At 52.1% G+C, this 17,352-nt stretch overlaps 1 protein-coding gene across 1 annotated transcript; it reads right to left on the bottom strand.

Moving 5' to 3' along the window:
• Positions 1-3,810: 3,810 nt before the first annotated feature.
• Positions 3,811-13,461, bottom strand: LIPG (lipase G, endothelial type). Its single transcript, XM_051642709.1, has 9 exons — positions 13,171-13,461; positions 11,823-12,002; positions 10,986-11,097; positions 9,661-9,885; positions 8,548-8,790; positions 7,695-7,815; positions 6,937-7,155; positions 5,983-6,075; positions 3,811-4,367 (listed from the first exon to the last, which is right to left on the bottom strand). The coding sequence occupies exons 1-9, from the start codon at positions 13,459-13,461 to the stop codon at positions 4,346-4,348; spliced, it is 1,506 nt and encodes a 501-aa protein (XP_051498669.1). The 3' UTR covers positions 3,811-4,345.
• Positions 13,462-17,352: the final 3,891 nt, after the last annotated feature.

Raw genomic sequence — 17,352 nt, 5'->3', positions numbered from 1 at the left:
TTAGACCAGGCTGAACAAGTAGAATAAAGCTTTAGTAAACACAAGAAACCTTTCCCCTATTTTTCTGTGCATGAAAACAGCTTGGAAGAGAAGACCATGCACCACTCTGGTGTGCATGCTGAGCAGGTATCTAAGGTCAAGGCCCCTGGGCTTTGTCCCTGTCACTGGCTTGTGGAACACTCCTGAGGTAAAGCTGTTCGCCTTGTTGTGCCATGGGGTTGAATTTGTTGCGTTTGAACTTAATTTGGTGGGGTGGAGAGTTGTGCTGGCCTCACTCCTGGGCTTTCTTGGTGTGTTGGTAGTGGATTCATGTTCCTCAGTAATGAAGTCAACATTAATAATCTTTGTGGAGTGGTTTGATTGGGAAGGGACCTTCAAGGCCACCTAGTCACCCTGCAGTGAGCAGGGACATCTGCAACTAGACCAGGTTGCTCTGAACCCCAAATGTTTCCAGGGATGAGGCTTATACCATCTGTAAACTAGCCAGGTCCACCATCAATAATTAGGAGAGATGGGTCCTGGAAAGCCTTAATTTTATGGGTCCCTTTGCCTCTTTTTTCTATCTTCTTGCAAATCATGTCAGGAGAAAAGGATTCTGAACCTTTGCACTTGGTGTCTTCTTCATGGTTTGCCACAAACATTCTGAGGCTTCATGAAGCAGCTGCAAAATGACCCAGAACCAGAAAGACAGAGATTATGGGAGGGGAGGGGGAGAAAAAAAAACCCAATATTTGAGGAATTATAAAATGATCTGGTTTTTTATTTGGGGTGAAATGGGCAGCATGAGGTCTCCTGAGCTTTTTACATAGGTTTGTAGAAGCTGCTGGGCTGGCTGGGAAGGCAACGAGCTGGATAAATTCTGTTGGAATGTCAGTGTCTGAACAGGTATAAAGTTACAACTTGTTATCATGGCCAAGGAGCAGGATCTTGGGTTTCCTGGACAGTCTTGGCCAGCTTTCTGGGAAGCTGCTTCTGGGGAGGGCTAAAAAGCTTTACCTGGGGGAGTGGGAAGGCAGCAAAGACTGTGCTGTCCTTGTTCCTCAAAGTCCTGGCTGGGCTTTCTCTTCCTGAATGCAGCTGGTGTGTTGATTTAATTCCATCTAGAGTCTTGTAGCTTGGAAACTGTCTACGTGTGACAACAGGTACCTCCTGTGTCAGGGATTTCTGCTGCCTGAGTCATGATCAACCAGAGAACCATTGTTTTGTTGTTTTTTTTAAACTTGTCTAATGCCCAACCAAACTGATAGCTGTGAGGAGCTGTGCAGGGATGTGTATTGATCATAGAATCTCAGACTGGTTTGGGTTGGAAGAGACCTTAAACATCATCTAGATTCAACTTCCCTGCATGGGCAGGGACACCTCCCACTAGACCAGGTTGCTCCAAGCCCCATCCATCCTGCCCTTGATGTGCTAGTAGGCGTTATGTTACCCTCAAAACATTGAGCAGCAGCAGTGATGCAGCTGGGAGGCCACATTTGCTGTGGGAAGGCCTGGAGGGGATGCCCAAGGATGGGCAATTACTCCAGCCTTCACCTCCTTTCTTGTGAGCTTCTGTTCTTCACCCTTTTCCTTCTAGAGAGTAGCTGGGTGTGAATGGAGCCAGCACCTCCTTGTCCTTGCAGGAAAATCACCCTGCAACAGGCAAAAAATGAGTCCCAGATGGTTGGAATGACTTCTGGTAGGAGTGTGTCTCCCTCTTGCACAGGGTAGAAGGTTGTCCCACAGGAACACATCTATAAAAAAGCTCCACCTGCTCTAGGGTGCAGAATAACTGGGGGCCCTACAAACATCAGGCAGCCTCCCCACCTCTCTACCACATCTACAGAGGTTGTTATTCCTTGCTGGGCTTTTCCCAGGAAAAGGTTAATGAGGTCATTCCATGTGTATCTTCCACAGCTTGGAGGTTATTTACATTGTTGGCCAAGTCCTGCTGCTGGATTTGTGCCACCAGTTGGTGCCAGAGATGGACAGAGCACAGAGAGGGTTCCTTAAATTTGATGGCCTGGCTGCTGGGAAAAGCTGGGAAGACCTCAGTTAGGGAACAGATTTGGGGAAGTTTGTTTTAAAAAGTATTCCCTAATGGGCTAACTGAGGAAATCAAGGAAAGGTGAAGCTTTTTTTTTTTTTTTTTTGGCGGGGAAATGTCATTTGATGGAGGTGAAAGACATTAATGCAGGAAGTCAACAGTGAAGAGGGAGTTTGTCCTGACTTGTCCTGGCTGGGCTGGCACAGCAGCAAGAGTTGTTCCTGAGTCCCCTGTGCTCACTGAGATGAGCAAGTAGCACCAAACCTTGCTTACTTCCAGCCCAAACCACTGGTGGTATCACCCTGGCTGGAAGAAAACAGGGTGGGAAGGAAAGGTTCATGGTTTGGGTTGTCTGGTTTGGGTTGTTCTTCCTGCTTGACTAGGTCTTGTAGCCATTGTGGTGGACAGGGCAGACAGAAAACCTCTCCATGACCCCAACAGGGCTTTTTTATTTTGGAATACTCACTCTGCCGGAAAAAAAGATGATCCTTTGGGCACTGTTAAAATCATGGTCTCACTCCTGGGCTAAAGCTGGAAGCAAAGCTGTAGTGTTGTGTGAGGGGCATCTCAGGAGCTACACTCCAGGAAAAGACAGTGTGACAGAGGAGGTTTAGATTGGATGTTAGAAGAAGCTTCTTCACTGAAAGGGTAATTAAATACTAGACCAGGCTGCCAAGGGAGGTTGAATCACCATCCTTGGAGGTGTCTAAAAGATGTGTAGATGTGGTGCTGAGGGCCATGGTTTAGCACCAGATGAGGTAGAGTTGGGTTATGGTTGGACTGGATGATCTTAAAGGTCTTTTCCAACCAAGATTATGTGACTTTGCTCTATTCCAGAAGGCACTTCTGGTGGGTGGGTGGAGGTAAGAAGCCTCCCTTGGCAACACAGCTCAGAGAGGACATGGAAGGAGGGTGCCTGATCAGGGCACCTAGATGCCAGGACCCACCTGGCTGCTCCTCTGCCTTTGTGTCCCCTTTCTGCTGGTCTCAGTGCCCTGCAGGAGAAGACCAAGGTGGCCACAGACTGTTGTTCTGGCAAGGCCTTTCAAGGCTTCCAGGAGATCAATCACAAGACTTGACTGATTTTTAACAAAGCCCCTTTATTTTCTTGTCTTGAAGGCTTATAAAAACTGTTCCTCAAAACATTGAAAACTTTACATATGTACAAGATGAGAAATAAATTATGCTTGGAAGTCATAGAAAAACCACAATATACAAACAGGGCTTTGAAACCACTCCAAGTATGGCACGGTGACAAGTCACAGACACTTAGCAAAGGCTTCAGTTCTTGAAGCCTTTGCAGAAAACCATGGGAAGAAACCCCCCAAAATAGTCTCCAAATGTGCTTGCTTTGGTTGGATTGAAGCTCTACCAGAGAACTGCAGGCCTCAGAGGGACTTGTTGAGTCTTCAGAACTTGGTGCACCAGCTGGCAACACCCTTTGGTGAGATGGCCTTTCTACATGCCAACAGTTTGAGAGTCACTGCACCAAGTTTCCTTCCAAAAAGAAACAAACAAACAAACAAAAATAGTAATAGAGAATAATCTGGTCCACCTCTGCCAAGGTCCACTCTGCTGCAGCAAGGAGTCTGTCAAACTCCAAGCAAAGTCAAGTTCATCTGGCACCAGCGAATCCAGCTGGGTGTTTTTGACCATGTGGGTAGGATGTCATCTGGCTCAGTTAAATACTTTGCACAAAAATGAAGGTGTGAGTTCCATGTTGGCACTGGAAAAGCATCTGAGGTGAACATGTTCTCAGTAGGACAACCTGAAGATAAGTGGCATTGTGCTTCTTCCCACCCCTCCCCTGAACAACCCCCCACACTTGACCTGTGCTTGTCTCCTCTCCCCACAGTCCCTAGTGCTACTGGACCCACAGGAACTCCTACACTAGATGCTAATTTCGTCCTGGCAGTTATATCCCCAATAGTCTGACGGGCAGTTTGCATGGTTATCTTCTCAACTCCACTGGCAGGCAGCCCAGAAGATCATTGCTGAGGTCTAGATGTGTGAAGATCTCACCCGTGGTCCTGGTTAATGGGAGCAGGGCAGGAAATGCAGCATGTGACAGGTCAAGGTAGGGTTAAATGCACAAACCAGGCTCCTTGGGGAAGAGAGAATGGAGTCTTAGTTACTCTAAGTCTAGGACCACAGTCCATGATTGCTCCTCAGTTTCTTGCATCTGATCCAAGATGTTTTGTCCTGAAGAGCCACTTGCTTTAAGTGCTACCAAGCCAGATTTCATGCCAGAGCATCTCACCAGCTGTGCAGTCTTCATGCATCTCTAGGTTGCTCAGCTGTGAGTCCTCAGAGAAGTCTTCAGAGGGAATTAGAGACAGGTCTGGGAAAAAACAGAGAAGACCAAAAAAAATTATACCTGGTGAAATGCAAAAGTTAAAAGAGGAGTAATACATCATTCCTAAGAAACTCTGGGACACCAGGACCAGGTTTAGACAGTACAGGTTGGTATCTTCTTCTGTCAAAGCAGCACTTGGCCAAGCAGCTACTCAAGGAGACCCTGAAGCAGACATGATACACCAAGCAGAAATGACAGGTCTCCATGACTCTGCCTTACTCAGATCCATCCTGGGTGGACAGATGTCTGCAGACTTGCCCTCCAAGTGGGGAACTAGAATCTTCCAGTGCCTTGGCAGGAACGGAGAGCTGAACAAGCAACTGCTCGTGCTCTCTAGGAGGAAGCTCAAATCTGCTCCTGCACAAGCTGTGCCTCCAGGAAGGGCCCATCTGCCAGCAATCCTGTTTTATGAGGGTTACAGAGCAGGTAAAACTACCTTTTACTGCAGGTCTGTTTATTTGATCTTGCAAGGCCTGTGGCACAGCAACAAGTTTTGGCCCAGGGGTTGGATTCACAGACCTGGTGGCTACTGGACGTAGCAGAGCTTGCTGCTTTCTGCTAGAGCTGGAGCAGTCCCAGCTCACCTTGCTGAGCTCTGCCACCCAAGAAGGTCATTCAGAGCATGACTTTCACCAGGCTCTGCTAAGCCCCAGTGAGCATTTTGTCTCTGGATTAGAAGTGACAAAGCTCTACACTTTGTAACTGACATTTAAGAGAGGCCAAGAGGTTGGGCTTCATCGGAAGGAGATGATGGGTTAGTCAAATGAGCAGGGATTCATTCAGAACATGACCAGAGGCGGTCTGAAGCAATCAAGCTGTCACTGCTGGGACCAGCCTTCCTGGAAGTCATGCTCTGAGGCCTGATCCTAAGTGTCTGGAAAGTCCCCCAGAGGTTAAGCAAGGCTGAGATGTTCTGGCAACGGCTTAGCTAGGACCTGGCTGAACCAGAAGAGATGAGCATAGCAGGAGATCACTGAATCCCAGACTGGTTTGGGTTGGAAGGTACCTTAAAGATCATCTAGTTCCAACCCCCCTGCATGGCCAGGGACACCTCCCACCAGCCCAGGTTGCTCCAAGCCCCATCCAACCTGCCCTTCAACACTGCCAGGGATGGGGCAGCCACAGCTTCCCTGGGCAACCTGGGCCAGGCTCTCACCACCCTCACACCAAAGAATTTCCTCCTCATGTCTCACCTAAATGCCCCTCTTCCAGTTTTAATCCATTCCCCCTTGTCCTCTCAAGTGGTAAAAAGGGGTTATTAGATGCTTCTAATCAGCTCTTCACTATTGCAGAGCTTGGGTGTTGGTAGCAACTCATTTTTAGCATCTACCACGACAGCAAAAAGGTTCTTTAGGCCCACAGATTGTGTTGCACCAATTTGGTAGCAAGTGAAGGTACAAGAGGACAAACCAAGCTCAGAAGTGAGGTTAGTGATAATTAAGGTATGTATGACAATTAAGTGTAATAGATGAGAATCTTGTACTAGAATTTATTAATTTTTGTAAGTAAGAAAAGGAGATTCCAGGAGTCTAGAAAAAAACCAAATCCCAGCACAGCCAGAGACATCACAGAGGACCTCTCTGAGCTGCTTTTCCCCTACCTTTTATGCCACTCCTCTGGGCACTTCACAAACCAGAGCTCTTTACCAGGAGATATGCTGGTTAGCTGGGAATCCTCCACACAGAAGGCAAACCTAAGAGGAGGAAGCAGAAGTCAGGAGAAGGTGCCTGTTGTCTCCATGATTCATAAATGACATGTAACATGGATTCTAGCACAAGCTGTTTGATATCCTTCCTGTGGAGCAACTTGATACACCATGAGCCACTTCAACAGCTGTTCTCTTTCCTACATTCATATTTTATTTATGGGGTCTTTGCTCCTGCTCCCCCTGTGTTTCATAGATTGTAGAAACCAGGGTGCCCAACCAACACCTGATGGGTGATGGTTATTTAAAGCTCTAAGGAAGGTGGGAGATGGTCAGTATCAACTGCTGCTCTTTGAGAGATCTGGGTTACCTTCAGAAAAACCTGAACACAATATTTGGGAGCTTTACTTCTCTTTGGTTGCTGAAGGTGCTTTCCAGTTACAGAGATCTCAGGAGGAACAATCTAGTGCTTCTGGAGTTGGTGTCACCATATCACCAGGTTGTGGCTTTAGGTCTAGTTGTGCCAGATCAGCACATCATGCCTGTAAATAACTCTGCCCATCCCAGCTGCAGGCTTTTTGGCACTGTCAGTACTTCAAACCCTTCAGGTGTGATCTAAACCATCTTGAGGTTGGCTCATTTACTCCCCAAGGGCAGGCAAGAATGTGGCCCAGTATCTAAAGAAAGCCAAACAATGCCCCAAATTTCATCTGCAGTTTTGCTTCAAGTGTAGTTTGCAGCCGCCTGCTGGCAAGTAACCCACCCTCTGACACCACAAGGGAGCTAAAAATGAAAGACAGGTTGAAGACACCAAGTTCAAAACCCCAACTTTTCTTGCTGGGTTCTGACGCTTTCTCCTTGTGCCTGAAGTTCTGAGCCAGCTCCTGTGCAGCCTGACCCAGTCATTACCTCTGTTGTGTTTCCCCAGATTTCACACGGATACGTCTGATGTGGAGTTCCTGGGGAGCCTTGGCAGGTCGATACCAGTAGCTCTTCAATTCCTTCCACAGATCATACCAGGACTGAGATGTTCCCTCCCAGGTGAGTTTGATTTTTAAAAGTTCACCCATGTCCTCTTCTGTATAGACCAGGAAGGTGCTAGTGGCATTCAGGCTGATTTGATCAAGCCTGAAAGACAAGCAGAGTCTCAACATTTCTTCCTCATGGAACCAGGCCAGGTGTTCATTCATTCCATGAGAAGTTAAACAGAGCCCTTTGCAGCTTATCAAGAGCTCCACGGTCAACTGCCACCCCTTAATTGCTGATTACACCAGAGAAAGTGAGCCTGGGGAGCTGGTTCCACACAATGCAACATCTGTTTGGCTCAGCCATCCTTCCATAGCTTAAAGGTGAATTTTTGTGCCTTGTGTTTTTTCTGGGAGAGGCCAGAGGAGGTCAACAATGCCTCCAGAGATATGGGGTGTGTTCAGGCTCTATCCAAATGGTAGAGGGAAAAAGCAAAAGGACTTCAACAATGAGCTGTGAAGGTTGATAAGAAGAGGCCTTGGCACCTCCAATTGTTTTCTCAGCAATAAATCATAATTAAGTTATTCAAAGTATGAATGGTGATGAAATGAGGCCCAGCTGCAGAGCTAGTGCTACCAGAAGCTTGTCTGGTCCCAGTGGCCACCCCAACTTATGCAAACACAATGGGGCAGTTAACTTACATTTCTAAAGAGAGAGGTTCAGAGTCTCCACTGGTGCCATGAAGGGTGACAGAGAAAGTGGGGTCAGCCTCTCCCAAGCTGCTGTAGCTGAAGACATGCATCTTCATCTGATAATGGTAGACTGAATAGAAACAAGGAGAGCAGAGATGGAGACAACGTTGCTCAGCATCACTCTCTGGGAAATAGCATTGGCTGGCAAAGGCTTGATCATTATTTATGGAGAGATCAGGGTTCACTTTTTCCTGCCTTTATTGATTACAAAATGGACATTTGCACAACAGCAACAACAGGCCCACACTGGGAAGAGCTCCCCAAAGCTTACACTGCTCTAAGGTTGGTGTGGTCCTGCAAGTAGGACATGGAAGCCATGGTCCTGCTCAAAAGGCAGAGTGTCCTTAAGACCAAAATCATAGGATCCCAGACTGCTTTGGGTTGGAAGGGACCTTCAAGACCACCCAGTCCCACCCCCTGCATGGGCAGGGACACCTCCCAGCAGCCCAGGTTGCTCCAAGCCCCATCCAACCTGCCCTTCAACACTGCCAGGGATGGGGCAGCCACAGCTTCCCTGGGCAACCTGGGCCAGGGTCTCATCACCCTCGTGGTGAAGAATTCCTTCCAAATGTCCAACCTAAAGCTGCCCTCTTACAGTCATGCTGTTGGTTTACAGCAGGCAGGAGCACAGCAGCACCTCAGGACAAGCCGTGCAGCCCAGCCAGAGCCCAGTGCTGAGCCCCAGTGCCGCGCTGCCTTGGGGAGATGCTCATCTCCCACCTCTCCACCTTCCCCAGCATTGACTTTGGAGAGTCTGCGCTTCCAGATGCGACTCTTCCCCCTTGGAAGAGGCAAAACCTACCTTTGAAGGGCATGTCAGCTCTAGTCTTGAGGTACATCTTGCTGTTCCTTTTGTTCCTGGTTTTCCTGGCGTTGTAGCCGATGCCGTTGCAGCGGTTCTTCCGGCAGCTCAGGCAGATGCCCTTCTTGAAGCGACTGGAGTCCGTGCACTGGAAGGCAAAGCTCTGCTTGTCTTGGTTCACCAGGGAGTCCACGAAGAGGTGCACGGAGCGCTCGTGTTCACACTTCACAACTTCACCAATGGCTGGAGAAGCAGAGTTGCAAGGGGATAGAGTTTGTTTAAGCGTTTGGCACCACAGCAGCGGGTGAGACAGGGTGAGCTTTTTTGGCCAAACTTGAACGTCTTTCCAAACAGCAGCAACTCAAGAGGTTAGTGCAGGACACTCCAAGAGGGCTTGTTGTTTAGTGTCTTCCATAAAAAGGGATTTGAAGAGGATTCTAGACCCAGCATTACAGAATCACAGAATCACCAAGGCTGGAAAAGACCTTTAAGTCCAGCCTAGGACCTGACACCACCACAGCAGCCAGACCATGGCACCAAATGCCACATCCAGCCTTTCCTTGAACACCTCCAGGGATGGTGACTCCACCACTTCCCTGGGCAGCCCATCCCAATGTCTGATCACCCTCTCTGTGAGGAAGTACTTCCTGATATCCAACCTAAACCTCCCCTGGAGCAGCTTCAGGCCAGGCCCTCTCCTCCTGTCACTGGTTGCCTGGGAGAAGAGCCCAACCCCACCTGACTCCAACCTCCCTTCAGGGGGTTGAAGAGAGTGAGAAGGTCCCCCCTGAGTCTCCTCTTCTCCAGGCTAAACAACCCCAGCTCCCTCAGCCTCTCCCTGCAAGACTTTCCCTCTAGTCCTTTCACCAGCCTCATTGCTCTCCTAGTTACAATGAGCATTATACAACCAGGTGTTAAAAGTAAGAACATGTTACTTCAGAATTAAAAGCAGGTCTAGTTTCTAGCAACTTATCTCCAGTAGCACAGGCAGTTTTTGGAAGGAAAACCACAATTTTTCTGCCTTTGTGAATCAGATCATCCCCCAGCATCAACCCAAGTAAATTTATGAGGAGTCTACACTGACCAGAGATAAAAAAAGTGGTGAGAACTTACTCCCGTAGGCAATTGCTCCCAAGACATCACTTAGGCCACAGCCAGGCTGGAAGTCTCCCCCGTTGGGGTAGATGTCAAGGTGGCCTACAGGCATCTGGATCCCAATGCTAACACCAAGGGTTTCCCTTGTGTAGGTGTGAAGGACATCCACAAAGCTGGCATCATCGGGGGACAGGCGCCTGCTGGGGTCCACTCCTTCAAACATGGGGCCAGCTGGATCCAAGCCTGGTGTTGGAGACAGTTCCCAAGATGCCAGGTAAGAAACTGGGTTATTTCATGGAGAATCTAGCCAGGAGCCTGCTGCTAGCAGGACCACGGGCACAGACAGTCCCTGCCTCATTGCAGATACTGTCCCCCAAGATGTCTTCACCATGGGTGTCCTGAGGGACCCAGTGAAAATGTCCCATTCCCCTTTTGGTGCAATACAACCCAGCAGTAGCACCAGTTTGCTCTGCAGAGATGGCTTCAGATCACTTCTTGGGAGCAATGAGTCTTTGCTAGGTCCCGGTGAGGAGGCAGCAGATGTCCAACCACCAGAAGGGGTCTAGCACCCCACAGAGACCAGCAGTAGCCAAAGCTGCCTGGGAAACATTTAATCCATTTTCAGACTGAACATATGGAGGGCCTGATAAAAGTGTAAGCAGTGCCAGGTAATTCCTGCTTCTAGGATTGGTGGGTTTGGGATGTTCTGTTTAACCTCTGATCCTCACCACAACCTGAAGCTGTGCTCCAGCTACTCCCCAACTTGACTGGGAGGTGACTAAATACAGATTTTTGTTGCCAGGCTCTGAGGAACTTTTCCCCACCAGGGTCACATTTGAATACTTAATGCAACCCCTTGTACCATGCCCTGAGTTTCCCCATGTTGAAATCAGCTTTCCTCTGGAGTCACAGCACCCTCTTCAAGATACCTTCAGAATGAGGGGCTGAGGTTGACCCCTCATTGATGATGGTTGACCAACCATCCCATGGGACAAACTGCACCCAATCCTCTCCCATCAGTTTAAGAGCTATAATTACAAAACCTGTAGCCACTCAGAGGATTTGGATACTAAGTGCTTGAGCTGGACTTGTTTTGAACCCACAATGAACTTCAAACATACTCAAGATCAGGTTGTCCTCTGGAAGGATTTTCACTGAGCCCCTCCTGGGTTTGGGCTTCCAAATTAAGATACTTTCTCAGGTGAAGACCCATGGTCCCCACTGCTGGCACAAGTAGGAAACTTGTTTCTGACCGAGGAAGCCCCAACAACACAGGAAAGGAGCCTCTTCAGGGAAACTCTGCTGCTAAGGAAAGGTAAGAGATGGCTTGAAAAGCCACTTGCCTGTAATTCTGCCTATTGTCCCACGGACGTGGTTACCAGCAAAGCCAGCAACGTGGGCACCAAGGCTGTACCCAATCAGGTGGACATTCTCAAGCTTGAAGTTTGGGTTCTCCTGCAAGGATGAAAAAGAAGAGGATCATTTGTCTCCCTGTCTTTCAGGGCATCTGGCACTGCTCCTATCCAGGACAGTCACAGAATCATTACGGTTGGAAAGGACCTCTAAGATGACCAAGTCCAACCATCACCACAAAAAAAAACCCCAACCACAACCTGGGCCAGTAGAGCATGTCCTGAAGTACCTAAGAAGAGATTGGAGGGATGGGACAGACAAGCATGTTTTGTTCTTTATTTCATCCAGACAAGTGGATTCCAAGTGGAATGGTTTGGGTGGCACTTGTGGTTTTCCCCCACCCACAGTACTCAGCTCCCAGCCCCGGTGAGGACGTTCCTGATCTGAGCAGCATCTGGAGCAGCCTTTCCCCAGGGAGCTGCCCCCTGCCCATGGCCTCTAGTGCCAGGTGTGGCACTGTAGGCCTTCTTCTCCTGTTCCATGCTCTTGCCAAGCTAACTCTTGACTGGAAATGCCCAACTCCTGAGTCGCTGGGACAGGAGGAAGAACTCCTCAACTTGCAAGCCCTCTCCAACCTGACGTCTCCCGGGAAAGCGCCGGGGGAATCGCTCCACGCGAGGCCTGGGGAGCAGCACCTTCCCGGGGATCCACCACCCCAGGGCTGGGATCACACCAGGGTGTTGGGGCTGGCGTGTGCTCCTGCTCCTTGTGCAACCCTCCCTGGCGGAGAGAGAGTTACCACAGCACCCACCCACCCCCTGCCTCACCTGCAACCAGTCCAGCAGCCTCCCGATGCTCTTCCCAACCATCCGCGTGTTGTTCACGGCGTCGGTGTAGAGCTGGTGGGCAAGGGGGAGCCAGTCCACCACCACCACGTTGGCATCCTTCTCCCTCTCCTGAAGAGCAGACACCAGGCTGCCCAGCCAGGTCTCGAACATGCCGCTCATCTGGAGGAGGAGGTGCAGGTGGTAGTTTCCAGGACCGCAGTGAGACTGTTCCCGGCTTGGGCTATTTGCATATCGTTTGCATATCCCTCCCCAGCTCCTCTGGTTCTCAGCACTGCACTACTGGTGTCAGAAGAACAGGTTTTGGGAGGCCCTGGGAGTAATGAGCCACCTTGCCTTTTAAGGCAGGAGGGAGAGGCACCTGCTCCCTGTCACCTTATCGCCCTTGTGCTCAAGGGCTTCAGAAGTTCTGAGGGGATGGCAAAGTTATTTCCCAGTCCTGCCACCACCACTTGCAGAAGCCCTGGGAGAGCTGCTAAATCACCTGCTTGGCCACATGAAGTGCAGAAGAAAGTGACAGAGTCTGCCTGCCCTCTGTGGCACAAAGATGAAGTGACAGGAAGCCCGTGTGTGTGTCACACCAAGTGCCACCTTCACAGGGGTCAGTTACAGGAGCATGGGATGGTTGGAAGGGACCTTCAAGATCATCCAGCTCCAACCCCCTTCATGGGCAGGGACACCTCCCACTCGAGGAGGTTGCTCCAAGCCCAAATCTCAAGTGCCCTTTACCAGGGTCCCATTATCCAGCCCTAAAGTGATCTTGAGCAGCTGGACATGAGTTGGGGGCTTCACAGAGTTCAGTACAACTCACTTTGCCCCAGAGACCTCAGGGGCAGCTCCTGAAAGGCCATAGTGCTCCTAACGTGCAAAGCTGTCCCAAATCCCACATCCTGGAGAGCTGGAGTGTTCAGCCTGGAGAAGAGAAGGCTCCAGGGAGACCTTAGAGCACCTTCCAGTGCCTGAAGGGGCTCCAGGAAAGCTGGGGAGGGGCTTGGGACAAGGCCAGGGAGGGATGGGATGAGGGGGGATGGATTAAAACTGGAAGAGGGGAGATTGAGGTGAGACATGAGGAGGAAATTCTTTGGTGTCAGGGTGGTGAGACCCTGGCCCAGGTTGCCCAGAGAAGCTGTGGCTGCCCCATCCCTGGCAGTGCTGAAGGGCAGGTTGGATGGGGCTTGGAGCAACCTGGGCTGGTGGGAGGCTGAGGGGCTGGAACCAGCTGTCCTTTAAGGTCCCTTCCAACCCCTCCGCCGCTGATTTCAGGGCAGTCTGCCTGGACAGCCTGAACTCACAGCATCCCCTGGAGCCGCGCAGGACCCTCCATACTCACTGTCCAGCCGTGGATGATGAAGAAGGTCTTGGCTGTCAGGTTGAAGCCGCAGTCGCGCAGCCCCTGCCGGTGCCCGAGGGCGAGGGGACAGCCCAGCTCCGCGCCGCGGGGCCCCGAGCGGACGCTGAACTTCACCTGCGCCTGCGGGGCCGGCGCCCGCTGCTCCTGCCCGGCCTCCAGCAGCTCGGCGGGAGCGGTGGCCTCTGCAACACCCGGCGGAGGAGGAGGAGGAGGAAGGGTCAGCAAAGCCTCCGGGAGCCGAGCGCCGGGCACCCGGCTGCCCCGCTCCATCCCTCCCTCCCTCCCGTCCCACCGCGCTCACGCACCTCCCGCCGGCAGCGCGGTCCCCGCCGCGGTGCAGCAGCTCAGGCCGGTGCAGAGGAGGAGGAGGAGGAGGAGGAGGAGGCTCCTCATGGCTCGGCGGGACGGACGGACGGACGGACAGCGGGACGGACACGCGCAGGGCGCTCGGCGCCGCGGCCGCGGGGCCCCTTTAAGGGGCCGCGGGGGGGCGGGGCCCATGGCCCGATGGGGCGGGGCCTGGCGGGAGCGCCGCTGCTATTGGTCACGCCCTCCGTGACGTCCCGAAAAAATGAATGGGAGAGGGGGCGGGATTCGGCGTCACGCGGGGGGGGGGGGGGGGGGGGGCTCCGCGCGCCAGCCCCACGGGGCGGGGGGGGGAGTCCGGGGGTCCCCACGGTGGGAGCCTGGGGGGGCAATGGGGGGGGGGGGAACCCGGGGGTCCCCACAGTGTGACCCCGGGGGGGCAATGGGGAGGGGGGGGGAGCCCGAAGGTCCCCACGGTGGGAGCTTGGGGCGGGGGGAACCCGGGGGTCCCCACGGTGTGACCCTGGGGGGGCAGTGGGGAGGGAGGGGGGAACCCGGGGGTCCCCACGGTGTGACCCGGGGGGGCAATGGGGGGGGGGGGGGCGAACCCGGGGGTGCCCACGGTGGGAGCCTGGGGGGGCAATGGGGAGGGGGGAGCCCGGGGGTCCCCACAGTGGGAGCCCGGGGGGGGGGGGGAACCCGGGGGTCCCCACAGTGTGACCCTGGGGGGGCAGTGGGGAGGTGGGGGGGAGCCCGGGGGTCCCCACGGTGTGACTCCGGGGGGCAGCAGGGGCAATGGGGAGGGGGATGAGCCCTGAGGGGTTCCCACGCTGTCATCCCGAGGGTCCCCCTGTGCCCACCGCCCCCCAGGTGCCAGGGGGTGGGGCTGGGGACCCCCAGGCTCTGCCACTCGGGATGCTCCAGGCCCACTGGGCAGGAGCTGTTTCCCAAGGGGGCATCACCTTGGCAAACAGTTTGGGACCCTCTGGTTATCAAAAATGAATTGTTTATTCCTGCTTTTCATTACTTTGTTTTTTTAATAGTTGCTGAACCGTAAGAAGAAATTTTATGTTCTCTCTTGTCACGTCCAATCTCAGCCTGGTTTGGGTGGGAAGGGACCTTTCAAGGCCATCCAGTCCAACCCCCTGCAGTGAGCAGGGACATCTGGAACAAGATCAGGTTGCTCAGAGCCCCGTCCAACCTGAGCTGGGATGTCTCCAGGGATGGGGCATGTGGTGTAAGGAGAAGAGGTAATTCTCCAGGACATGTGGCTTTCCTGGTCTCTTTTTGCTTCCCCTTCTATTGCTCCTTTCCTTTCCCTCCAAACTCAGAGCAGAAAATGAGGAGGAGGCAGCAGGGGCTGTGTTCTAGAAAAGTACCAGGGGAAGAGGCAGGAGAAAGGGGCAGGTGAATAATGGGCAGAGCTGAGGAGGAAAAGATCAAGGTCTAAAACCAGTCAACAGCAAGTTAAATCTTGGGAAGTCAGGGATGGGCATTTCTTTAGCCCTCACCAGGAGATGCTGGTGGAGAGAACTGATCTCCTTTCCAGCAGCACCTTCCCAGACTGCAGGGTCCCCACCCCCTTCTCCTGTTCAACCCAGCCACCTCCTGACTCCACATGGGTTGGCACTTGGATGAGAGGATGACTGAAGAGCCCTTCCAACTGAAATCTCTCCCCTCCTCTCTTCTCCCTTCTCCTCTCCCAGGTTCTCTCTCCCATACACAGCAGGTGGTGGCCAGGGATTGCTTCTCATGAGGATCACTCCCAGAACATCTTCCTTGCTGACTCTGCAGAACAAATCCCTGCTCTGGGAGCTGTCTGAGCACCCCCTGTTCCAGGAGGATGGAGATGACCTCAACTGCTTCTCCCCAGGGAGTGTGGGTTGGAGCAGAGCGTCCTGAGGACAAGTGGTCCCTCTGGAGGAGCAACATCCCAACAGCAGTGGCCTGGAAAAGAGCAAGGATGGAGGTTTCTCAGCTGCTGGCCCACGACTGGACTTGTTCCTGCAGGAAACGAATCAGCTCAGCTTCATCACCAAACACTTCATTGTTTCCAGAAATTCCTGGTGCCAACAAAGACCCTACCAGACCCTCGGCCACCTCAACATCTTCCCATTCTTCCTTCTGTGCCTTTGCCTTCAGCTGCTGCCTCTCACCATTGGAAAGCTGCTCCAGGTTGAAATGTGGCCTCCTTTTCTCTGGGAGATGGGATCCTGCTCTTCACCTCTGGCTTCCAAGGATGGCAATAGCAGCCAGGAGAGCTTAGCAACAAGGGAGAAGTGCACTGACCAAAATCATTCCAGGCTGCTTCTGCCAAAAGGTGATGATGATCCTTGGGAGATGCTGAGGAGCTGCTATGATGGTCATCATGTCAAGGCAAGGAGCACAGCTCTTCACTGACCTCTCCATAAGCCCAGTGTCCTGGGAAGGGACAAGGCTCCCACCCGGAGCTGCTTGGAAAATAACAGTTCATGAAGTTAGATAATTTGAAGGAGAAATTCCTACTTTGGATTATTTTTTTTCACTGGGAAAGATTTTGTGGCTCCCTGATGGAATTTCTGGATATTGTCATAAGGAATAAATAATAAACTGGAGTAAAATGGAGAATATTCCACCTGAAAAGAGCTGGAAGCTCAATATTTCCAGCACTTGGAGGGATGCTGAAGGCTTTATCCCAGCAGCTGAGGTGAGAGGGACAATGCCTGGGGAGATAGTGGCTAATCTTGGTTGTGTCTTTCTCTCCTTTCCATCCCCACTGTGATTTCCTTAAGATATTGGTTCAGCCCAAAGCAGAACAGGAATGTTTCTGAAATGAGTATTTTTTTAAATAGGATATAGAAGAAATGTCCCACTCAGCTGTAGTCACCAGCTCTCTGCAGGTGGGTGGCTTAGACCAAGGCTGGTTTCTTCTTCAGGACCAGACGTGGTGGGTCAGGGCAGAGCTGTGGGATGTGGAGGCACAATGGATGTGAGAAGAGTTCAGTCTTAGTAGCCAAAAGAAGTGAGTTTGATGTGTAAATGAATAGGTCAACAATATTTAAAGGTCTGGAGTCTGCTGGTGGTCTCAGAGAAGGACTAAACAGGTTCTTCATTAGCAGCATTGAATCTGAGAGGGTTCCATGTCTGTGCATCCAGCAATGAGACCCTCTGCGTGCTGTTCCACTTGAGCAGAACATGTCAGACCTGGGTTATGGTCTCTGTCTGCTGCACCTTCCTTCCCTGAATTCCCCCTCTCCTGGTCAGCCCACAAAGTTCTACACTTCTCCAAAATGTGTGGCTCCTCCAGATGCCCAACTGGCTCCTGGGTTTTGCCTTTTCCACCCATGGTCAGCCTGGAGACAAGGAGGCTGAGGGGAGACCTGCTGGCTCTGCAGCTGCCTGAGAGGAGGTTGGAGCCAGGGGGGTCGGGCTCTGCTCCCCAGGAACAAGGGATGGGACAAGAGGAGATGGGCTGCAGTGGTGCCAGGGGAGGCTGAGATGGGATCTTGGGCAGCATTTCTTGCTGGCAAGGGTTGTCAGGCCCTGGCCCAGGCTGCCCAGGGCAGGGCTGGAGTCCCCATCCCTGGAGGGGTTTCCAAGCCGTGTAGATGTGGTGCTGAGGGACACGGGGCAGGGGTGGCCTTGGCAGGGCTGGGGGAATGGTTGGACTGGATGGTCTTAAAGGCTTTTCCAACCACAATGATTCCATGGTTCTCTCAGCATCTCTGAGAGGAACAGGCTGCCCCTGCCCTACACCCGGAGACTGAGGTCAGGAGTCTTTTGCACACTAATTGCCTTTAGTGCATCTATTTCCCTGCCTTTCCAGTGAACATTCTGACACTTCCTTTTGTTGCAGAGATCACAGCAAGAAGCAGG

This window comes from Apus apus, chromosome Z, assembly GCF_020740795.1.
Source record: "Apus apus isolate bApuApu2 chromosome Z, bApuApu2.pri.cur, whole genome shotgun sequence".
In the NCBI taxonomy this organism is placed as follows: domain Eukaryota; kingdom Metazoa; phylum Chordata; class Aves; order Apodiformes; family Apodidae; genus Apus; species Apus apus.
Note: the sequence above shows the minus strand (reverse complement) of the source record. Positions and strands in the feature narration are given on the sequence as shown.

Excerpts from the sequence above, each read along its gene's own strand:
- LIPG (XM_051642709.1), bottom strand. The coding sequence starts at position 13,461 with ATGGAGCGGGGCAGCCGGGTGCCCGGCGCTCGGCTCCCGGAGGCTTTG. Across the intron at positions 9,886-10,985 it reads GACAATAGGCAGAATTACAG|GCTTGGATCCAGCTGGCCCC; the intron begins GCAAGTGGCTTT and ends CTCCAACACCAG. Across the intron at positions 6,076-6,936 it reads TCTGGGGAAACACAACAGAG|GTTTGCCTTCTGTGTGGAGG; the intron begins GTAATGACTGGG and ends TCCTCCTCTTAG.